The 17502-nt window shown below is 46.9% G+C and overlaps 1 protein-coding gene across 1 annotated transcript in view; it reads right to left on the reverse strand.

Annotated features, from left to right (window-relative positions):
- Positions 1-8748: 8748 nt before the first annotated feature.
- The window catches only part of SETD1A (SET domain containing 1A, histone lysine methyltransferase), a 99964-nt gene continuing 91210 nt past the window's right edge, over positions 8749-17502 (reverse strand). Inside the window, exon 19 of the mRNA XM_089657846.1 lies at positions 8749-10653. Within this exon, the coding sequence (XP_089513972.1) occupies positions 10480-10653 (174 nt within the window). The 3' untranslated portion in view covers positions 8749-10479. The remainder of the gene's footprint in view (positions 10654-17502) is intronic.

A 17502-nucleotide genomic window follows, 5' to 3' on the forward strand; every position in this document is an offset into this window, starting at 1 on the left:
CAGCCAGCGGGGGGCTCAGGACGCCATCTTCTGTGATTACTACAAGTTGTCAGCAGCCAGCGGGGAGCTGAGGAGTAGGGCCAGAGGCGGATGTACAGAGTACCTCCAAGCTCCAGATAAAAAAAAGCCCTGCTGACAGGAGTGACACTGCAGTCACACTCCTGTCAGTGAGAGGCAGGAAGAAGAGAATAACTGGGGCTCCCATCATGCTCCGTCTTCTACATAGACATTGGACCAAATGCATTTGCAAACCCAATTATTGCCATGTAAAAGTAGCAGTGACATCATCACTGTGCCAACATAGCATGCACAAAGAGCAGAGTTGTGGGAGGGCCCCCAGCAGGCCACACCCACTACAAAAACTACAGGGTGGGGCGGTGACAAGACCGATCTCCCTGCACAAGGAGGGAGAGGAGCGGTGATCGGTCTTTATTACAGGAAACCTCACTCTGGATTACTGACCAGATCTGGAAGACATACACAAAGCCCACCGAGATACAGGAAGAATACAGGATGAGTGGATTCAGACAACGATCGCTCATCCTGGAGTTCATCTATAAATGCCGCCTGTTCGATTATTGCATTTAATCTGGTGAAGAGGATTTCCTGTGTGTCAGATAATGTACGGCCAATCCTGGCCCCGGAGAGACGGATCATCACTTGTAGAATCCCCATCAGATTAGATGTGGTTGACATCTTGGACATGTGGAAATGACCTGATAAGACGTTGTGCCGTAACAAAGTGCAGCAACCGTCTGGGCTCGATTTTACCTCTAGTGGGGGGGGTGGTATTCAGGCAGATCTTTTTTATTGTCTTAAAGCAGACACATCAGATGTATTTTGTCATATAAGGTGCAGCATGGTCAGTAATGTGTCAGTGCGACCCCTCCAGGTATTACCACAGTACTCCCCCATATAATATAGAGGACACCAGAAGTCTGACCATGAATGGTACCTCAAGGTGGACGATGGAAAATAACTACCTTTAGGGCTCGTTCAGACAACCCCTCCAGGTATTTATTACCACAGTACTCCCCCCATATAATATAGAGGACACCAGAAGTCTGACCATGAATGGTGCCTCAAGGAGGACGATGGAAAATACCTTTAGGGCTCGTTCAGACAACCCCCCCAGGTATTTATTACCACAGTACTCCCCCATATAATATAGAGGACACCAGAAGTCTGACCATGAATGGTACCTCAAGGTGGACGATGGACAATAACTACCTTTAGGGCTCGTTCAGACAACCCCTCCAGGTATTACCACAGTACTCCCCCCATATAATATAGATGACACAAGAAGTCTGACGTGTCATGACCATGAATGGTGCCTCAAGGTGGACGATGGACAATACCTTTAGGACTCGTTCAGACAACCCCTCCCACCGCTTGTAAAAGTGATCAAGCGGCTTATTAACCACTGCAGGCATCATCCCGGTATAAACACTCAAGTACCAATGTACACTCACCAGACACTTGATTAGGTCCACCTTGCTAGTACCGGGTTGGACCCACTTTTTGCCTTCAGAACTGCCCTCTTCATGGCATAGATCCAACAAGGTGTTGGAAACATTCCTGAGATTTTGGTCCATATACACATGAGGTACTGTTGCCTATCATCTGGAACCAGTCTGTCCGTTGTCCTCTGACATCAACGAGGCATTTTCCTCCACCCAACTGCCACTCACTGGATATTTCCTCATTTTCAGACCATTCTCTGTAAACCCTACAGATGGTTGTGAGTGAAAATCCCACTAGATCATCAGTTTTTGAAATACTCAGACCAGCCCGTCTGGCAGCAACAACCATGCCACCTTCAAAGTCACTTAAATCCCCTTTCTTCCCCATTCTGATGCTCGGTTTGAATGTCTTGTCTTCACCACGTCTAGATGCCTAAATGCATTTAGTTGCTGCCATGTGATTGGCTAATTAGCAATTTGTTACCAAGCAACTGAACAGGTGGACCTAATAAAACAGCCAGTGAGTGTACAGTATATATATATTGCGGTCTTCAAGTGGTTGGGAAGTAGTGTAGAGGAAACAGGGGCGCACTGACAACTCATGGGGCCCCGGGCAATAGGGAATCATGGGGCCCCTGTGTCCTTGCCCACACTCAAAGCACATCCAAAAAAGCCTATAGAAAAAGGTACCATGGGCATCTCATGGGGCCCCCTACTGACCCTGGGCCCTTGGGCAGTGCCCGAGTGCTCGAATGGTCAGTCCGCCCCTGAAAGGAAATGATCTGCTTTAAAGTGAGGTTAGGGTGTGGTGTGACAGACAGTTTTATGAATTCTCTACAACAGTGGTCACCAAACTGCCGCCCTTTGCTTGCTTTTATCCAGCCCTTAGGGCTGACAACGCTCTGTTCCTGTGTACCAATTGAGCTCTTATGTTGTCACCCTGTCCGATACACCCCCTGCTGGAGACTACAAGCAGCTGTGCTGAAACATTGCCCAGACCTGGTCCTCTGTTTGCCACTATCAGAAAATCAGTCCAGAGCAATGATGGGCAGCTGATGCTGGAGCAAGTGTATGTAGATGGGAAGTGGCTGAAAGAGGCTGGAGAAGATCAGCAACTCCAAGTTTGGGGAAAAAAAAAGTATGATAAATGGGGGCTATAATGGTATAATTCCCACCACAGACACCAATGAAGGGGCACAATTCATCTCAACAACACCGATTATGGGGAACAATTCCTCCCAATGACACCAACAATGGAGCCCAATGATAAAGTACAATTTCTCCCAATGACACCAACAATGGAGCCCAATGACACAATGACAGAGTACAATTCCTCCCAATGACACAAACAATGGAGCCCAATGGCAGAGTACAATTCATCCCAATGACACCAACAATGGAGCCCAATGACAGAGTACAATTCCTCCCAATGACACCAATGATGGGGCGCCATTCTTCCCACTAACACCAAGAAAGGGCATGGTTTATTCCCACTGACATTGGGACCTTTTCTACTCCCAATGGCCACAGTCTGAAGGACAGTAAACTGGCCCCTTGTTTGGAAAGTCTGGTGACCCCCGCTCTGCAAGATAGATTCATATACTTTGATCTCTGACACTTGGCTTGGTGCAGCTCAGCTTTGGTGTCACAGAAAGCTGTGCCACCAATAACACCGTTTATGTAGCGGCTGATTTTTTTTTTTTTTTTTTTTTTGCAAGCAGGCTGAAGATCCTCTTTAACGTAAAGCAAGGGTGTCAAACTCCATTTCATTGCGGGCCGTATCAGCATTGTGGTTTCCCTCAGAGGGCTGGTTGTATCTGTAAGACTAGATGTCCAGAGCACCCCACCCCCCATTACATCAGATTTCAAGGATCCCACACTCTCCCCAACATCACCATGCACGTTGGGGGCAGAGCTGGAAAGCAGCAGTGTCTGGAGGAGGACCAGAGGAGGAGGGGAGCCAGTTTACAGAGTCTGCTGAATGCTGAGACCATGGAAGGCAGAGATGAGGGGGTGCTGCTGCAGCAGCATTGAGAGGGGCAGGAATTGGAGTTCTATTCTCCTCTCTGCTGCTGAGGCAAGGTGGGAGTGGAGACAAGGGGGTACCTGCAGGAGAGGTGCAAGGGCCACATGAAATGGCCTGGAGGGCCGGATTTGGCCCGCGGGCCTTGTATTTGACACCTGTGATGTAATGGGTTAACGACACAAAATTCTCTATTTGATCATTTATGCCGAGGAACTGAATACAAATAAATGTAACTAAAAAAAAATAGTTTGCACATAACAGCCAGATCTACAAATGAGAGATTTAGACTTCCCGTGTATCAGGTCTATATCGTGTATCTGTAAGGAAGTCTTTCATTCCATCCTCCAATGATAGAAGTGTATCGTAGTCTCGCAGGGAGGAACTGGGCAGGGCTGACAACAGCCGGGAGGATTTCAACAGAACAAAAGCGCTGTGTTACCTCCAGATACGCCACTTCTTCTCTACCCTGCCCCCCCCCACATGGACTCTGGGGATTCCCACTCCCTTTGAGCCTCCGTGCATACAGAGTCCGCATCAAAAGGGCATCATTTCTATTACCTACAAACTTCTTATGGACGCTTCCCCCCTCTCTGATACTCATCACTACATGCGCAGGTGGTCCCAGTTTTTGCAATGTGACATCGATCTGACACAATGGCAGAAAATATGGGAAAACACATCTAAATCTTCTGTCTGTGGGGTTTATAGGGAAAATACATACATTATGATGTTGTGGTACAAAACCCCCGATGTACTCCATGCCTGTAGCCCCAATGCTTCTTCCGCCTGCTGGCGTTGTGGGGGGGACTTTGGCTCCCTCTTCCATATTTTTTGGACTTGTGGATCCATCGTTCCCTTTTGGGAAGAGGTTTTGTCCTTTTTACAATTGTTATTGCAGACTTCTCTCCCCTTTGAGCCTCTATACATTTATTGAGCCTGCCATTCCCACGTCTTCCCAAAATGGCCAGGAGACTCACCACACATATCCTGACTGCGGCCAGAAGAAGCATTCCTATGTGTTGGCTCTTCTCTATACCTCCTTCGATGACAACTGTTTAAATTGTTACTGATGTGAGACAGATGGAATACCTGGCAGTGTGGCACCCATGGGACAATTTCACCTGTTCGAGGCAGTGTGGCACCCATGGGACCATTTCACCTGTTCGAGGCAGTGTGGCACCCACGGGACCATTTCACCTGCTCGAGGCAGTGTGGCACCCACGGGACCATTTCACCTGCTCGAGGCAGTGTGGCACCCACGGGACCATTTCACCTGTTCGAGGCAGTGTGGCACCCATGGGATCAATTCACCTGCCTTGAGGCAGTGTGGCACCCACGGGACCATTTCACCTGCTCGAGGCAGTGTGGCACCCACGGAACCATTTCACCTGTTCGAGGCAGTGTGGCACCCATGGGATCAATTCACCTGCTTTGAGGCAGTGTGGCACCCACGGACCATTTCACCTGTTCGAGGCAGTGTGGCACCCACGGGACCATTTCACCTGCTCGAGGCAGTGTGGCACCCACGGGACCATTTCACCTGTTCGAGGCAGTGTGGCACCCATGGGATCAATTCACCTGCCTTGAGGCAGTGTGGCACCCACAGGACCTTTTCACCTGTTCGAGGCAGTGTGGCACCCATGGGATCAATTCACCTGCCTTGAGGCAGTGTGGCACCCACGGACCATTTCACCTGTTCGAGGCAGTGTGGCACCCATGGGATCAATTCACCTGCCTTGAGGCAGTGTGGCACCCACGGGACCAGTTCACCTGCTCGAGGCAGTGTGGCACCCACGGGACCATTTCACCTGTTCGAGGCAGTGTGGCACCCACGGGACAAGTTCACCTGCTCGAGGCAGTGTGGCACCCACGGGACAAGTTCACCTGCTCGAGGCAGTGTGGCACCCACGGGACAAGTTCACCTGCTCGAGGCAGTGTGGCACCCACGGGACAAGTTCACCTGCTCGAGGCAGTGTGGCACCCACGGGACAAGTTCACCTGCTCGAGGCAGTGTGGCACCCACGGGACAAGTTCACCTGTTCCAGGCAGTGTGGCACCCACGGGACAAGTTCACCTGTTCGAGGCAGTGTGGCACCCACGGGATCATTTCACCTGTTCGAGGCAGTGTGGCACCCACGGGATCATTTCACCTGTTCGAGGCAGTGTGGCACCCACGGGATCATTTCACCTGTTCGAGGCAGTGTGGCACCCACGGGACCAGTTCACCTGCTCGAGGCAGTGTGGCACCCACGGGACAAGTTCACCTGCTCGAGGCAGTGTGGCACCCACGGGACAAGTTCACCTGCTCGAGGCAGTGTGGCACCCATGGGATCATTTCACCTGCTCGAGGCAGTGTGGCACCCATGGGATCATTTCACCTGCTCGAGGCAGTGTGGCACCCATGGGATCATTTCACCTGCTCGAGGCAGTGTGGCACCCATGGGATCATTTCACCTGTTCGAGGCAGTGTGGCACCCATGGGACAAGTTCACCTGCTCGAGGCAGTGTGGCACCCACGGGACAAGTTCACCTGCTCGAGGCAGTGTGGCACCCACGGGACAAGTTCACCTGTTCCAGGCAGTGTGGCACCCACGGGACAAGTTCACCTGTTCCAGGCAGTGTGGCACCCACGGGATCATTTCACCTGTTCGAGGCAGTGTGGCACCCACGGGATCATTTCACCTGTTCGAGGCAGTGTGGCACCCACGGGATCATTTCACCTGTTCGAGGCAGTGTGGCACCCACGGGACCAGTTCACCTGCTCGAGGCAGTGTGGCACCCACGGGACAAGTTCACCTGCTCGAGGCAGTGTGGCACCCACGGGACAAGTTCACCTGCTCGAGGCAGTGTGGCACCCACGGGACAAGTTCACCTGCTCGAGGCAGTGTGGCACCCACGGGATCATTTCACCTGCTCGAGGCAGTGTGGCACCCACGGGATCATTTCACCTGCTCGAGGCAGTGTGGCACCCACGGGATCATTTCACCTGCTCGAGGCAGTGTGGCACCCATGGGATCATTTCACCTGTTCGAGGCAGTGTGGCACCCATGGGACAAGTTCACCTGCTCGAGGCAGTGTGGCACCCATGGGATCATTTCACCTGTTCGAGGCAGTGTGGCACCCATGGGATCACTTCACCTGTTCGAGGCAGTGTGGCACCCATGGGATCATTTCACCTGTTCAAGGCAGTGTGGCACCCATGGGATCACTTCACCTGTTCAAGGCAGTGTGGCACCCATGGGATCATTTCACCTCCTCCCACCTTTCTCCAACTGCACTGTTCTGATGGCCTCACCACTGTAGCTATGTGGCATTATGTTTGTAACCATACAGATTTCACCATCGATGGGATCTCTCTTTCTCCTGTGTTCCTCTTTTAATTTGTTTATATATATATGTTAATATAAAAAAAAAAGCACTGTGTTGTCAGCTCATAACGGGAGTTAGGAATGAATTTCTCGCAGATCGATATTTTTCTGTACTTGCAGCTTTGTACAAGGATTAGGCCCCTTTCACACGAAGCGGATTCCGTTCTATGAGCTGATCGGAGCAGAGTGAGCGGATGACGACCTCCCCAATGACAGAGGTGCACTGGATGCCTCCAATTGCCTGTGTGATCTTGCTGGGCAGTCAATGTGTCCCTGAACCTTTCAGGAGGAGTGGGCTCCCTCCAAGCATACCTGCCCTTTCCGACCCATTCACTGCTGTATGTGCTCCAACGGGAGACTCAAAACTGCAGCGTTAGGACCGCAGTATGCAGAGGAGCCTTGAGGTGGGCACTGCGGCTTCCACAAAGGTGTGCAAAATAAAAACTGCGCGCTTAACATAAATTGTTAGAAAAGGTCGATTTGTTTTTGCTGCATGATAGCTGGTAAGTGTGCTGGAAATTTTTTTTTTCGCTGGTTTGGGACGACACACCCATGTCCGCTCAGTATCTGCAGAGCCCGCTCTGCTCTATGGGCAGCCAGACCCAACTGTCCATTTCCACCTGGCTACCTATCTCCAATCCGCTCCACCTAAACCAGGGGTAGGCAACCTGAGAGCCGCAGGACTGCAAGTTCCATCATGCCTCTGCAAGTCACAGCTGTAACTGCAGGTTTCTAATGTTGCAATGCCTCATGGGAAATGTAGTTCCACAACAGCTAGAGAGCCACAGGTTGCCTAAAACGGAAAAGGACAGAGTCCCCTCACTTTTTTTTTTTTTTTTAGCGGGCCTAATCGGACCCAGAGGTAGGCAGGTGTAAGTGGCAAGTCCGGCTTCACCCTCCTGGCCCTAGGGATAAGGCTGGCCATACATTATACAATTTTCTTGAAATTTTTGGTTTAGATTTACCAAAAACCATATAATAGGAGGTCAAACCTAACAACACTTTCAATTGTATCCAATTAGGCCGGCTCTCGCACTACATAGTTGAAGGTAAATCTAAAGGAAATTGGGCAGAAATTGGGCAGAAATTGGACAGAAATTGGACAGAAATTGGACAGAAATTGGACAGAAATTGGACAGAAATTGGACAGAAATTGGACAGAAATTGGACAGAAATTGGACAGAAATTGGACAGAAATTGGACAGAAATTGGACAGAAATTGGACAGAAAATTGTATAGTGTATGGCCAGCCTTAATGGACCTTTCCATCAGCTCTACCTGAAAAACTGACAGTTGGATTTAATCGCAACGCCAGTCTGAAAGGGGCCTCTTCCCTGCATGGCACGGGAGTCCATTCAAATGAATGGGCACTCATGCCCACGCAAAACACGGCCCGCATGGCTGCATAGATGTTAACCGGGGGGGGGGGTTCACATCTATGCAGCCATGCGGGCCGTGTTTTGTGCGGGCACGAGTGTCCATTCATTTGAATGGACTCCCGTGCCCCGTGACACGCAGGGAAGAAGTCCATGCACTTCTGAAACCACAGCCGAGGTTCCCAGTACTGTTGCGATTTCCAGTACGGGTGGCGTGCCATTAGAACTAATGGGTCCACATTTCTCTGTGGGGGTGGTGCGCTTGCACGGATTTTCATGCGAATCTGCAGCTGCACCACCCGCACAGATGTGAACCTAGCCTAAATCATGAGGAAATGTGCATGTTGGGCAGAAATGTACGGATTTTTTTTTTTCTAACACTTTCCCGTTATTATAACCAAAGCGGCACACTGGTATTGAAAAGCAACGCAACAATTTTCAGGTTTTTTTTCACCATTTGCCCCTCCCCCTTCTACTGACTGAGCAGAAATCAAAAACACAAAAGACACAGAATGTTGTATACGTAATAAACTCGTGTTTCTACAAGAAACAAAGCAGTTAATATACAGAATATACAACTTTTTTTTTTTTTTCAGGCCTGACACCCCCCTTCCCTTGGAGACCTGACTGCCTGCCGTAACGCACCCTCCTCCCACCCTGCGTACAAAGCTAAGCTGAAGACAACTCCGTCTCCACCAAAAATAAAAGTCATTTGGTGACAGAGCCAAAAGCTAAAGGAACAAAAAAAAAAAAAAATAAAAATTAGACCTGGAGTCACCAATAATGAACATTGATGACGTTTGCTAAGAACATATGTAACATGCCATAAAAAAAAAAAGAAAAAAAATCAGAATAAAAAGCGAATCTCGCCCGTTTCTCAGGTAGAGGAACCAACAGAGAGAAGCGCTGGAGTAAAATGAAAAGTGCTGATCGCAGGATTGATGGTGGTGCCTGAAGTCCTTACAGGTAAAATGTTTACCATTAAAAAGAATTCAAATAAGTTAGGGCTAAAAACCCAAATATTGCTATATAAACCCAATAAAAGAAAAGAGAATGACAGCTGCGTGTCTACTATGGATTGCGGAAAACAGGTAACACAGACGTTGGGAGGCCATCATCGTTTGAGGTGTGAGTAATAAAACATACAGGGGACAGTATCTCAGGCAAATGGGAGCAATAAAGATTAGATATTCAATATTGGCATCAACTGAATGGAATCTATAAAAGGGTGGAGGGGTGTTAATACCGCGTGGAGGCTGACAGTCTGTCGCAGCCATGTCCTCCTCTATGACCCGTCCCTGGGGTAACTGTAGAGTCCGCCATCGGCCATATATACATATAAACAAAGCGTAGTGTGCACGTATTTACAGGAGTTGAGGGGGCCACATCAATACAAAGACCAAAAAAAAAAAAAAAATGGGGGGACACCCGCAGGATCGGTCTTTGTTGAGCTCCACCCACGAGGAAGCGGTTTATAAACCGTAGGGCATTCCCGTCTCAGACCATACAAGGAGAAGGTTTGTGCGTTACACAGTCTTTGTTGTGGCCATAGAGAACTAAGTGAAGGTACAAAGGTCACACCATGATGGATCTTGATACTGAGGGGGTTCACAACCTAAGTTTGGGGTTCTAAGAAAGTCTAGGACTTTCAGCATAAGAAAGCCTGAAAAAAAAAAAATTAAAAATTAAAAAAAAAAAAAAAAAAAAGACGGGAGGGTCCACATCTCTTGGCTGCTGCCCTGTATAAATAACATACTCCCAGAAAGGAATAAAAGAACAGATAACTGAATTATATAGAAAAATAGGCCAATTAAAATGGCTAGCAAATAAAAAAAAAAAATTAACATATATTTATATACAGATAAGTATTCCCCATGGGATTGAACGAATGAAGTGGAACGACCGTCACAGTACAGATCTGGTCAACGTTGTAAGGTATAGGCGTCTCAACGCCATCATAAAGTGCCATACATAGGCCAGGCTGCTTGATTCTTCAGGTCCAGAGAAGAAAAAAAAGAATCCTAAATACCCACAAAAATACTAGGCGCTGCAATGGGCACCGACCAAATGCCAAGTTGATTTCATACTGGGAATAAAAAAAAAAAAAAGAGTTAACAGGCCTGATTGCTTCTAAAAGGGTGTCAGAAACAAGCCTTGGGCCTATTATGACCTCCGGAGTTTTTCATTTTGGCCACAGTAAACAGTTATGTGGAGCCCGCGACCAGAACCTGCAACTGGGCTCGCAGTTAGTTCAAAGTCCCCCGGCAGTTTTCAGTCCCACATAAACAGGGAATTTTGTTTTCTTCGATGGGGAATTTGTAGTCGTAGGTGATCTCCTCATTGACGCTGATCGCTTGCTTTGAGTAGATGACGATTTTCTTTTGGGACTCGATGGTGATAACTTTGGCGTAACAATTAGGCTAGGAGAGAGAGAAAGAAACGGGTTTCAATATAAAAGAAAAACAATGCAAAAGTAAAATCTTACAATGTTCAAGAAAGAAATAAATGAACAAAAAAAAAAAAGCAGGTGAACAAGAACGCAATACAGGCGTACCTCGGATTACGAGCGCCTCGGTTAACGGAACGTTCAGTCCACGAATGAAAATCCATTGAAAATAATGCCTCGGTTTACTAATTTTTTTTTTCGCAATAGGAAGTAAATTTCCCCACGATGCTGTGCGCCTGGGAGGTTTTTAGCACCAGCCCCGTGCCTTTAAAGTGCACTTTATAAAGAGTTTTGAACAGATAAGACTTTTTTTTACTTTTTTCTGACCTCCAGAACAGATTAAAAAAAAAAATTTGTAAATGCATCGAAAACCAATTAAAACTTTTTTTGACTTTTTTCTGACCTACAGAAACGGATTAATTGGTTTTCGATGCATTTACAATTTTTTTTTTTTAATCATGTCCCTGTACAGTATTTATGCCTTTAAAGTGCAATTTATAAAGAGTTTTGAACAGAAAACTTTTTTTGACTTTTTTCTGACCTCCAGAAACGGATTAATTGGTTTTCGATGCATTTACAAATGTATTTTAATCATGTCCCTGTACAGTATTTATGCCTTTAAAAAGTGCACTTTCTAAAGAGTTTTGAACAGATAATACTTTTTTCTGACCTCTGGAAACGGATTAATTGGTTTTTGATGCATTTACAAATTATTTTTTTTTATCAAGTCCCTGTACAGTTTTTATGCCTTTAAAGCGCACTTTATAAAGCGTTTTGAACAGATAAAAGACTATTTTTTTTTTTTTTTACTTTTTTCTGACCTCCAAAATGGATTAATTGGTTTTCAATGCATTCCTATGGGAAACCGCATTTCGGTTTACAAATTTTTTGCAATACGAAACGTCCCGGAGAACGCATTAAATTCGTAAACCGAGGTATGCCTGTATATAGGAGCATATTTAAAACGCAGCAAATTTGACATTCGCCAAACTTCCATTGCAAGTGAATCTTCCAGTTGCATGTGATTTCACCCCTTACCATCAGCCCTTTCAGAATCTTTTATGCAGAAGGCTGGTAGGTGAATTCCCGATCATGTGAGCCCTGTGATTGGCAGTTCCAGTGTATCATACAATCAGAAGCATCCCATAGGCTGCTAAACAATGACCAAGAGCTGGCAGAGATCGTGTTGTGAATCCCGAATGTGTATATTCCCAGCACAGACTGGACACACAAATGTGGCAGCATGGTGTTAAAGCCCACTGCTGTACTCCCACATATAATCAATGTCCCCACTACAGCCTGCTGAGGTCTGGGGACCACACATCACATATCAAAGGGCTACAGGTTGAGCACCAGGGCTCTAGATCAGTGGTCTCCAAACACAGGGCTTGGGCCACATGCAGCCCTTTGCCTGCCTTTATCCGGCCCTTGGGGCACCACTATGGTCATTGGTACGAGGCATTATTCCTTAGATTGACAACGAGGCACCATTCTTTCTATTGACACCCAACAGTGGAGAAAATTTCCTCTCACTGACACCAACGATGGGGGCCTTTCCCTTCCACTAATAGCAAATAAGCGGCAATATTCCTTCCACTAACACCAATGATGGGGCCATATTTCTTCCATTGACACCAATGATGGAGCAATATTCCTTCCACTGACACCAATATTCCTTCCACTGGCACCAATGATGGGGCAATATTCTTTTCACTGACACCAATGATGGGGCAATATTCTTTTCACTGACGCCAATGATGGGACACTACTCCTATGGACCACAGGCACTATGTAGTTTTTTCACTTTCATTGCCCACCAAGCCCCAGGGACTGTCTAATCCCACTGGTCACAGTTGAGCTCTCCTGTAGTCTAAACTCCAAAGGACAATAAACTGGACCTTTGTTTAGAAAGTTTGGTGACCCTTGCTCTAGATTAAGTTCAGGTGTTTCCAGTTAAGTGTACTGTTAAAGCTACAGAATGCAAAAAGATGTTTTATACAATTGTCAAATTCCAATGTGGTAATAGTGTGGGGAAGGCCTTTTCTGTTCCAGCATGACTGTGCTCCTGTGCACAAAGCCAGATTCATAAGGACATGGATTGTCCAGTTTGGTGTGGAGGACCTCAACCTTACTGAACATCTTTGGGGTGAACTGGATGTCAATTGCAATCCAGGCCTTCTCATCCAACATCAGTATTCAAAGAACAAAAAGAACGTCTTCTCTGCTCAAGAGTGGTAAGATGATGGGAATATTTCTGGTCAAGAAAAACATCTAGCATCAGCACAGGCCTTGCTGCCCTCTCAGGGTCGGGGGAAACCCAAAGGACTCACTGCAAAACAAGGAAAGAGGGCACACCAGCCTAGTGCATTACCTGAGAGGTAAGTTCAAAGGAGATATATTTTCACAAACAATTGTAGTGACAAAGGCATATCAGTATCCAAAGCAATCATGTCACCATGTCAGCTCCCAAAGGACGAGAAGACCCACAAATGGCTGACGCGTTTCAAGGGGTGATCTTCTTTTCATCAGAGGCGGTCTCAACTGTTACACAAGCAGTCTGTATCCATTTGAGGGTCTTCTCGTCCTTTGGGAGCTGACCTGGTGACGCAATTGCTTTGGATATCGATATGCCTTTGTCACTATAGTGGTTTGTGAATATATATCTCCTTTGTACTTACCCCTCAGGTAATGCACTAGGCTGGTGCTCCCTCTTTCCTTGTTTTGCAGAGAGGCCTTTGGGTTTCCCCCGATCCTTAGAGGGCAGCAAGGCCTGTGCTGATGCTAGATGTTTTTCTAGACCAGAAATATTCCCATCATCTTACCTCTCTTGAGCACAGGAGATGTTCTTCTTGTTCTTTGGTTACGGATGTTGGATGAGAAGGCCTGGATTGCAACTGACATCCAGTTCACCCCAAAGGTGTTCAGTAAGGTTGAGATCCTCCACACTAAACTGGTCAAACCATGTCCTCATTAATCTGGCTTTGTGCACAGGAGCACAGTCATGCTGGAGCGGAAAAGGCCTTCCCCACACTATTACCACATAGTTGGAATTTGACAATAAAGTTACCTCTCCGGACCTACGGACTAGGCTGGTACACCTTTTTCCTTGTTTTGCAGTGCATCCAACATCAGTACCTGACCTCACAAATGGGCACAAATTCCCACAGACACCCTTTAAAATCTTGTGTAGTCTTTCCGGACAAAGGTGGGAGGGTGGGGATTTCATAACAATGGCCATGGTACTGGAATGGAATGTCTAACAAGCTCATATAGGTGTGATGGTCAGGTGCCCACAAATATTGGCTCATAAAGTCTACAGTTGTGACCAAAATTATTCAACCCCCACTGAAATTGAGTGTTTTGGCCAGTTTGACATTGCTTTTGATCATTCAGTCATCTTGCTTACATTTACATTAAAGAGGCACTTGTAGGTCAGACAAATATAACATAACAGTTATAATGAAATAACCACAAATGTCTTTTCTGTGCTCACAGCATTATCAGTTTTATTCAACCCCCAAGTGACATTCAATCTTAGTACTTAGTACAGCATCCTTTTACAGTTATAACAGCTTTTAAACGTGAAGCATAGCTTGACACAAGTGTCTTGCAGCGATCTACGGGTATCTTCGCCCATTCTTCATGGGCAAAGGCCTCCAGTTCAGTCACATTCTTAGGCTTGCGCACTGCAACTGCTTTCTTTAAGTCCCACCAGAGGTTCTCAATCGGATTTAAGTCTGGTGACTGCGATGGCCACTCCAAAATGTTCCAGCCTTTCCTCTGCAACCATGCTCTAGTGGACTTGGAGGTATGCTTGGGATCATTGTCCTGTTGAAAGGTCCAACGTCTCCCAAGCCTCAGGTGTGTGACGGACTGCATCACGTTTCCATCCAATATCTCCTGGTACTGAAGAGAATTCATGGTACCTTGCACACGCTGAAGCTTCCCTGTACCTGCAGAAGCAAAACAGCCCCAAAGCATGATTGACCCTCCACCATGCTTCACAGTAGGCAAGGTGTTCTTTTCATCATAGGCCTTGTTCTTCCTCCTCCAAACATAGCGTTGATCCATGGGCCCAAACAGTTCTAATTTTGTTTCATCAGTCCACAGAACACTATCCCACAACTTTTGTGGTTTGTCCACATGGCTTTTGGCATACTGCAGTCGACTCTTCTTATTCTTTGGAGACAGCAAGGGGGTACGCCTGGGAGTTCTGGCACGGAGGCCTTCATTACGCAGTGTGCGTCTTATTGTCTGGGCTGAAACTTCTGTACCCACATCTGACAAATCTTTTCTCAGTTCCTCAGCAGTCACACGGGGACTTCTCTCCACTCTACGCTTCAGGTAGCGCACAGCAGTCGAAGTCAGCATCTTCTTTCTGCCACGACCAGGTAGCGTTTCAACAGTGCCCTTTGCCTTGAATTTGCGAATGATGCTTCCTAAGGTGTCTCTTGGTATGTTTAACATCTTTGCAATCTTCTTATAGCCATTGCCCTTCCTGTGAAGAGAAATCACCTCTTCTCTTGTCTTCCTGGACCATTCTCTTGCCTTCACCATGTTTGTAACCACACCAGTAAATGTCTAGAAGGAGCTGAGTATCACAGTCATTTTAAAGCTGCCTAATTGGTGCTTATTATGCTTGATTGCTGCTCGGTGACATCCACAGGTGTTTTCAATACCTGATGGAAAGCACCTGTATGAACCTCTGTTCTTCAGAGTGGTAGTCTTTAAGGGGTTGAATAATTGTGGCAATGAAGAAACCACATAAGAACCATTTACTACTGTATTACATAAACAATTGATGTCATTTTAGTTGCATTTGGGTAGTTACAACGTCCTTGTAGGATTTGATTCTGAATACAATTCCAAATGTACACTATAGTCCCTAAACCCCTTTACAGCATTGGGGGTTGAATAATTTTGGTCACAACTGTATGTTCAGAGCTCTGTCAACAGTAAGTGAGAACCAGTACCAATACATCTAACCACAGGGTTGAGTTTATTCCAGTAAATGCCAGGCCTTGAATTATTACAAATCCGAGGCCTCCACTTGTACGGAATCCATGAAGTCTATAGTAAACAGGACCATGTCACGTTGAATAAACAACGCAAGAGGGGGAAGATTCCAGGGATGTTTCGAAAAAATCTGGCAGCCATCCATTAAACAAATGCTTAGGCAGAAGTTAACTCGTACTAACACCAACTGTTATTTTTTTTTTTCATTTTTCATTTAAAAGGAAAAAGAAAAAAAAAAAATTGTTATCACAAATAATAAATAGGACAAGGAAACAACTCTTGGGTGTAGAGAAGAAGCTCGGGCTTTGCAATTACCAGCCTAGTGAGCGGTCAATAGAGCCTACAGCAGGGATGTATATGTAGGGAGCAAAGAACAGAAGATCCTCTGGGATCTGCTGGGACAGTACAAGCCTTCACATGATGATCTTTCTGGTGTCACTGAAAATGACAGTTAGTGCATGGCATGGCATGCTGATCCCTGTGATAGGCCGTGAACAGATCACAGGGGACCACTCACTTCTGAGTAAGCAAGGCGAAATTATTAATCTTTCCTAAGAGCACAAAATTAAATGCAACAAAGATTGTTCGGCAAAAGCCCAGCTGTGCGCACTATCTGCAAACAGAAGATAGTCTTAGGTGGCCATAGATGGACCAAAATTCGGCCATTCCCTGCCGAGCCAGCCAAATTACAATCCATGTGTGGCCAACTTCTGTTCAAGCACCCGCTAGGGAAAAAGCTGCCTGATCAGTGGCTGCAGCATTGATCTGTGTATTCTGACAGCGGGGAGGATTCCCACATCCACCTTGAATATGTGGATGAGGGAATCTGTTCATTTTTTTTCCATTCAACCTGTTGGTCAGTTTAAGGCCCCATTCACACCAGAAAATCGGGACAGTTACCAATTACATATGGTAGACAAAGCTGGGGCTCCCAACTATTAGCTGCGGGCAGCAGCCTCACTGACAGCAATGGGAGGCTGACAGCTCCTGCAGCTAATTGCAGCCGCAGTCTGTGACCAGGACCGATCATTCACAGGTAATCCATAAGAGATTACTTGCTAGCAGCTGCAATTACCTGCATACCTGCATTACAGCCTCCCATTGCTTTCATCACGGATGCCACCCAAAGCGAATAACCGGTTACCCCTACTGGGTCTCTGTCATGTAACTGGAAACCACCCCATTCAAAAGCGTGAATTGGACCTTAAAGTATACCTAAAGGCAAAGTCTTTTTTCTAGTTTTGGATGGAGCGGAGAGGGGTTAAAGCAGAGTTCCACTCACTCTGTAAAAAAATAAAAGTCAGCAGCTACAAAAACTGTAGCTGCTGACTTTTAAAAAACAGCCACTTACCTGTCCCTCGGTCCCGCGTTGCCCCCGCCGCAGCCCGTTTCACCAGCCGCCAGCATCTTCAGTGTGGGCACCCGGCTGTGACAGCTTGAGGCTTCACAGCCGGGTGCCCACTGTGCATGGACAAGTAGCGCTGTGCTTCCCGAATGGCCCCGTTGTCTTCTGGGACCTGTCACATGTCCCACAAGACTACGGGGAGGGAGGGTAGGAGGACAACTTGTGATCCCGATTGCCTAGGCAATCGCGGCGGAAGTCGGAGCGGGTACCTGTCAAATTTGGGTACCCGTCCCCCCCCAAAGGTGCCAATCCTTAATGGGGAGTGGGAGACCAATCTTTAACGCGGAACTCCCCTTTTGGGTGGAACTCCGCTTTAAGAATCTGTCAGGTTTGTATTGCGGTCTGTGCCCCCATTATGGAGATTCACCGTCTCTATTTGTCCTGTTTACCATTATTATTGAA

The sequence above is a fragment of the Staurois parvus genome, unplaced genomic scaffold, assembly GCF_062004578.1.
Source record: "Staurois parvus isolate SC_StPar_1 unplaced genomic scaffold, SC_StPar_1.0 ptg001035l, whole genome shotgun sequence".
Classification (NCBI taxonomy): domain Eukaryota; kingdom Metazoa; phylum Chordata; class Amphibia; order Anura; family Ranidae; genus Staurois; species Staurois parvus.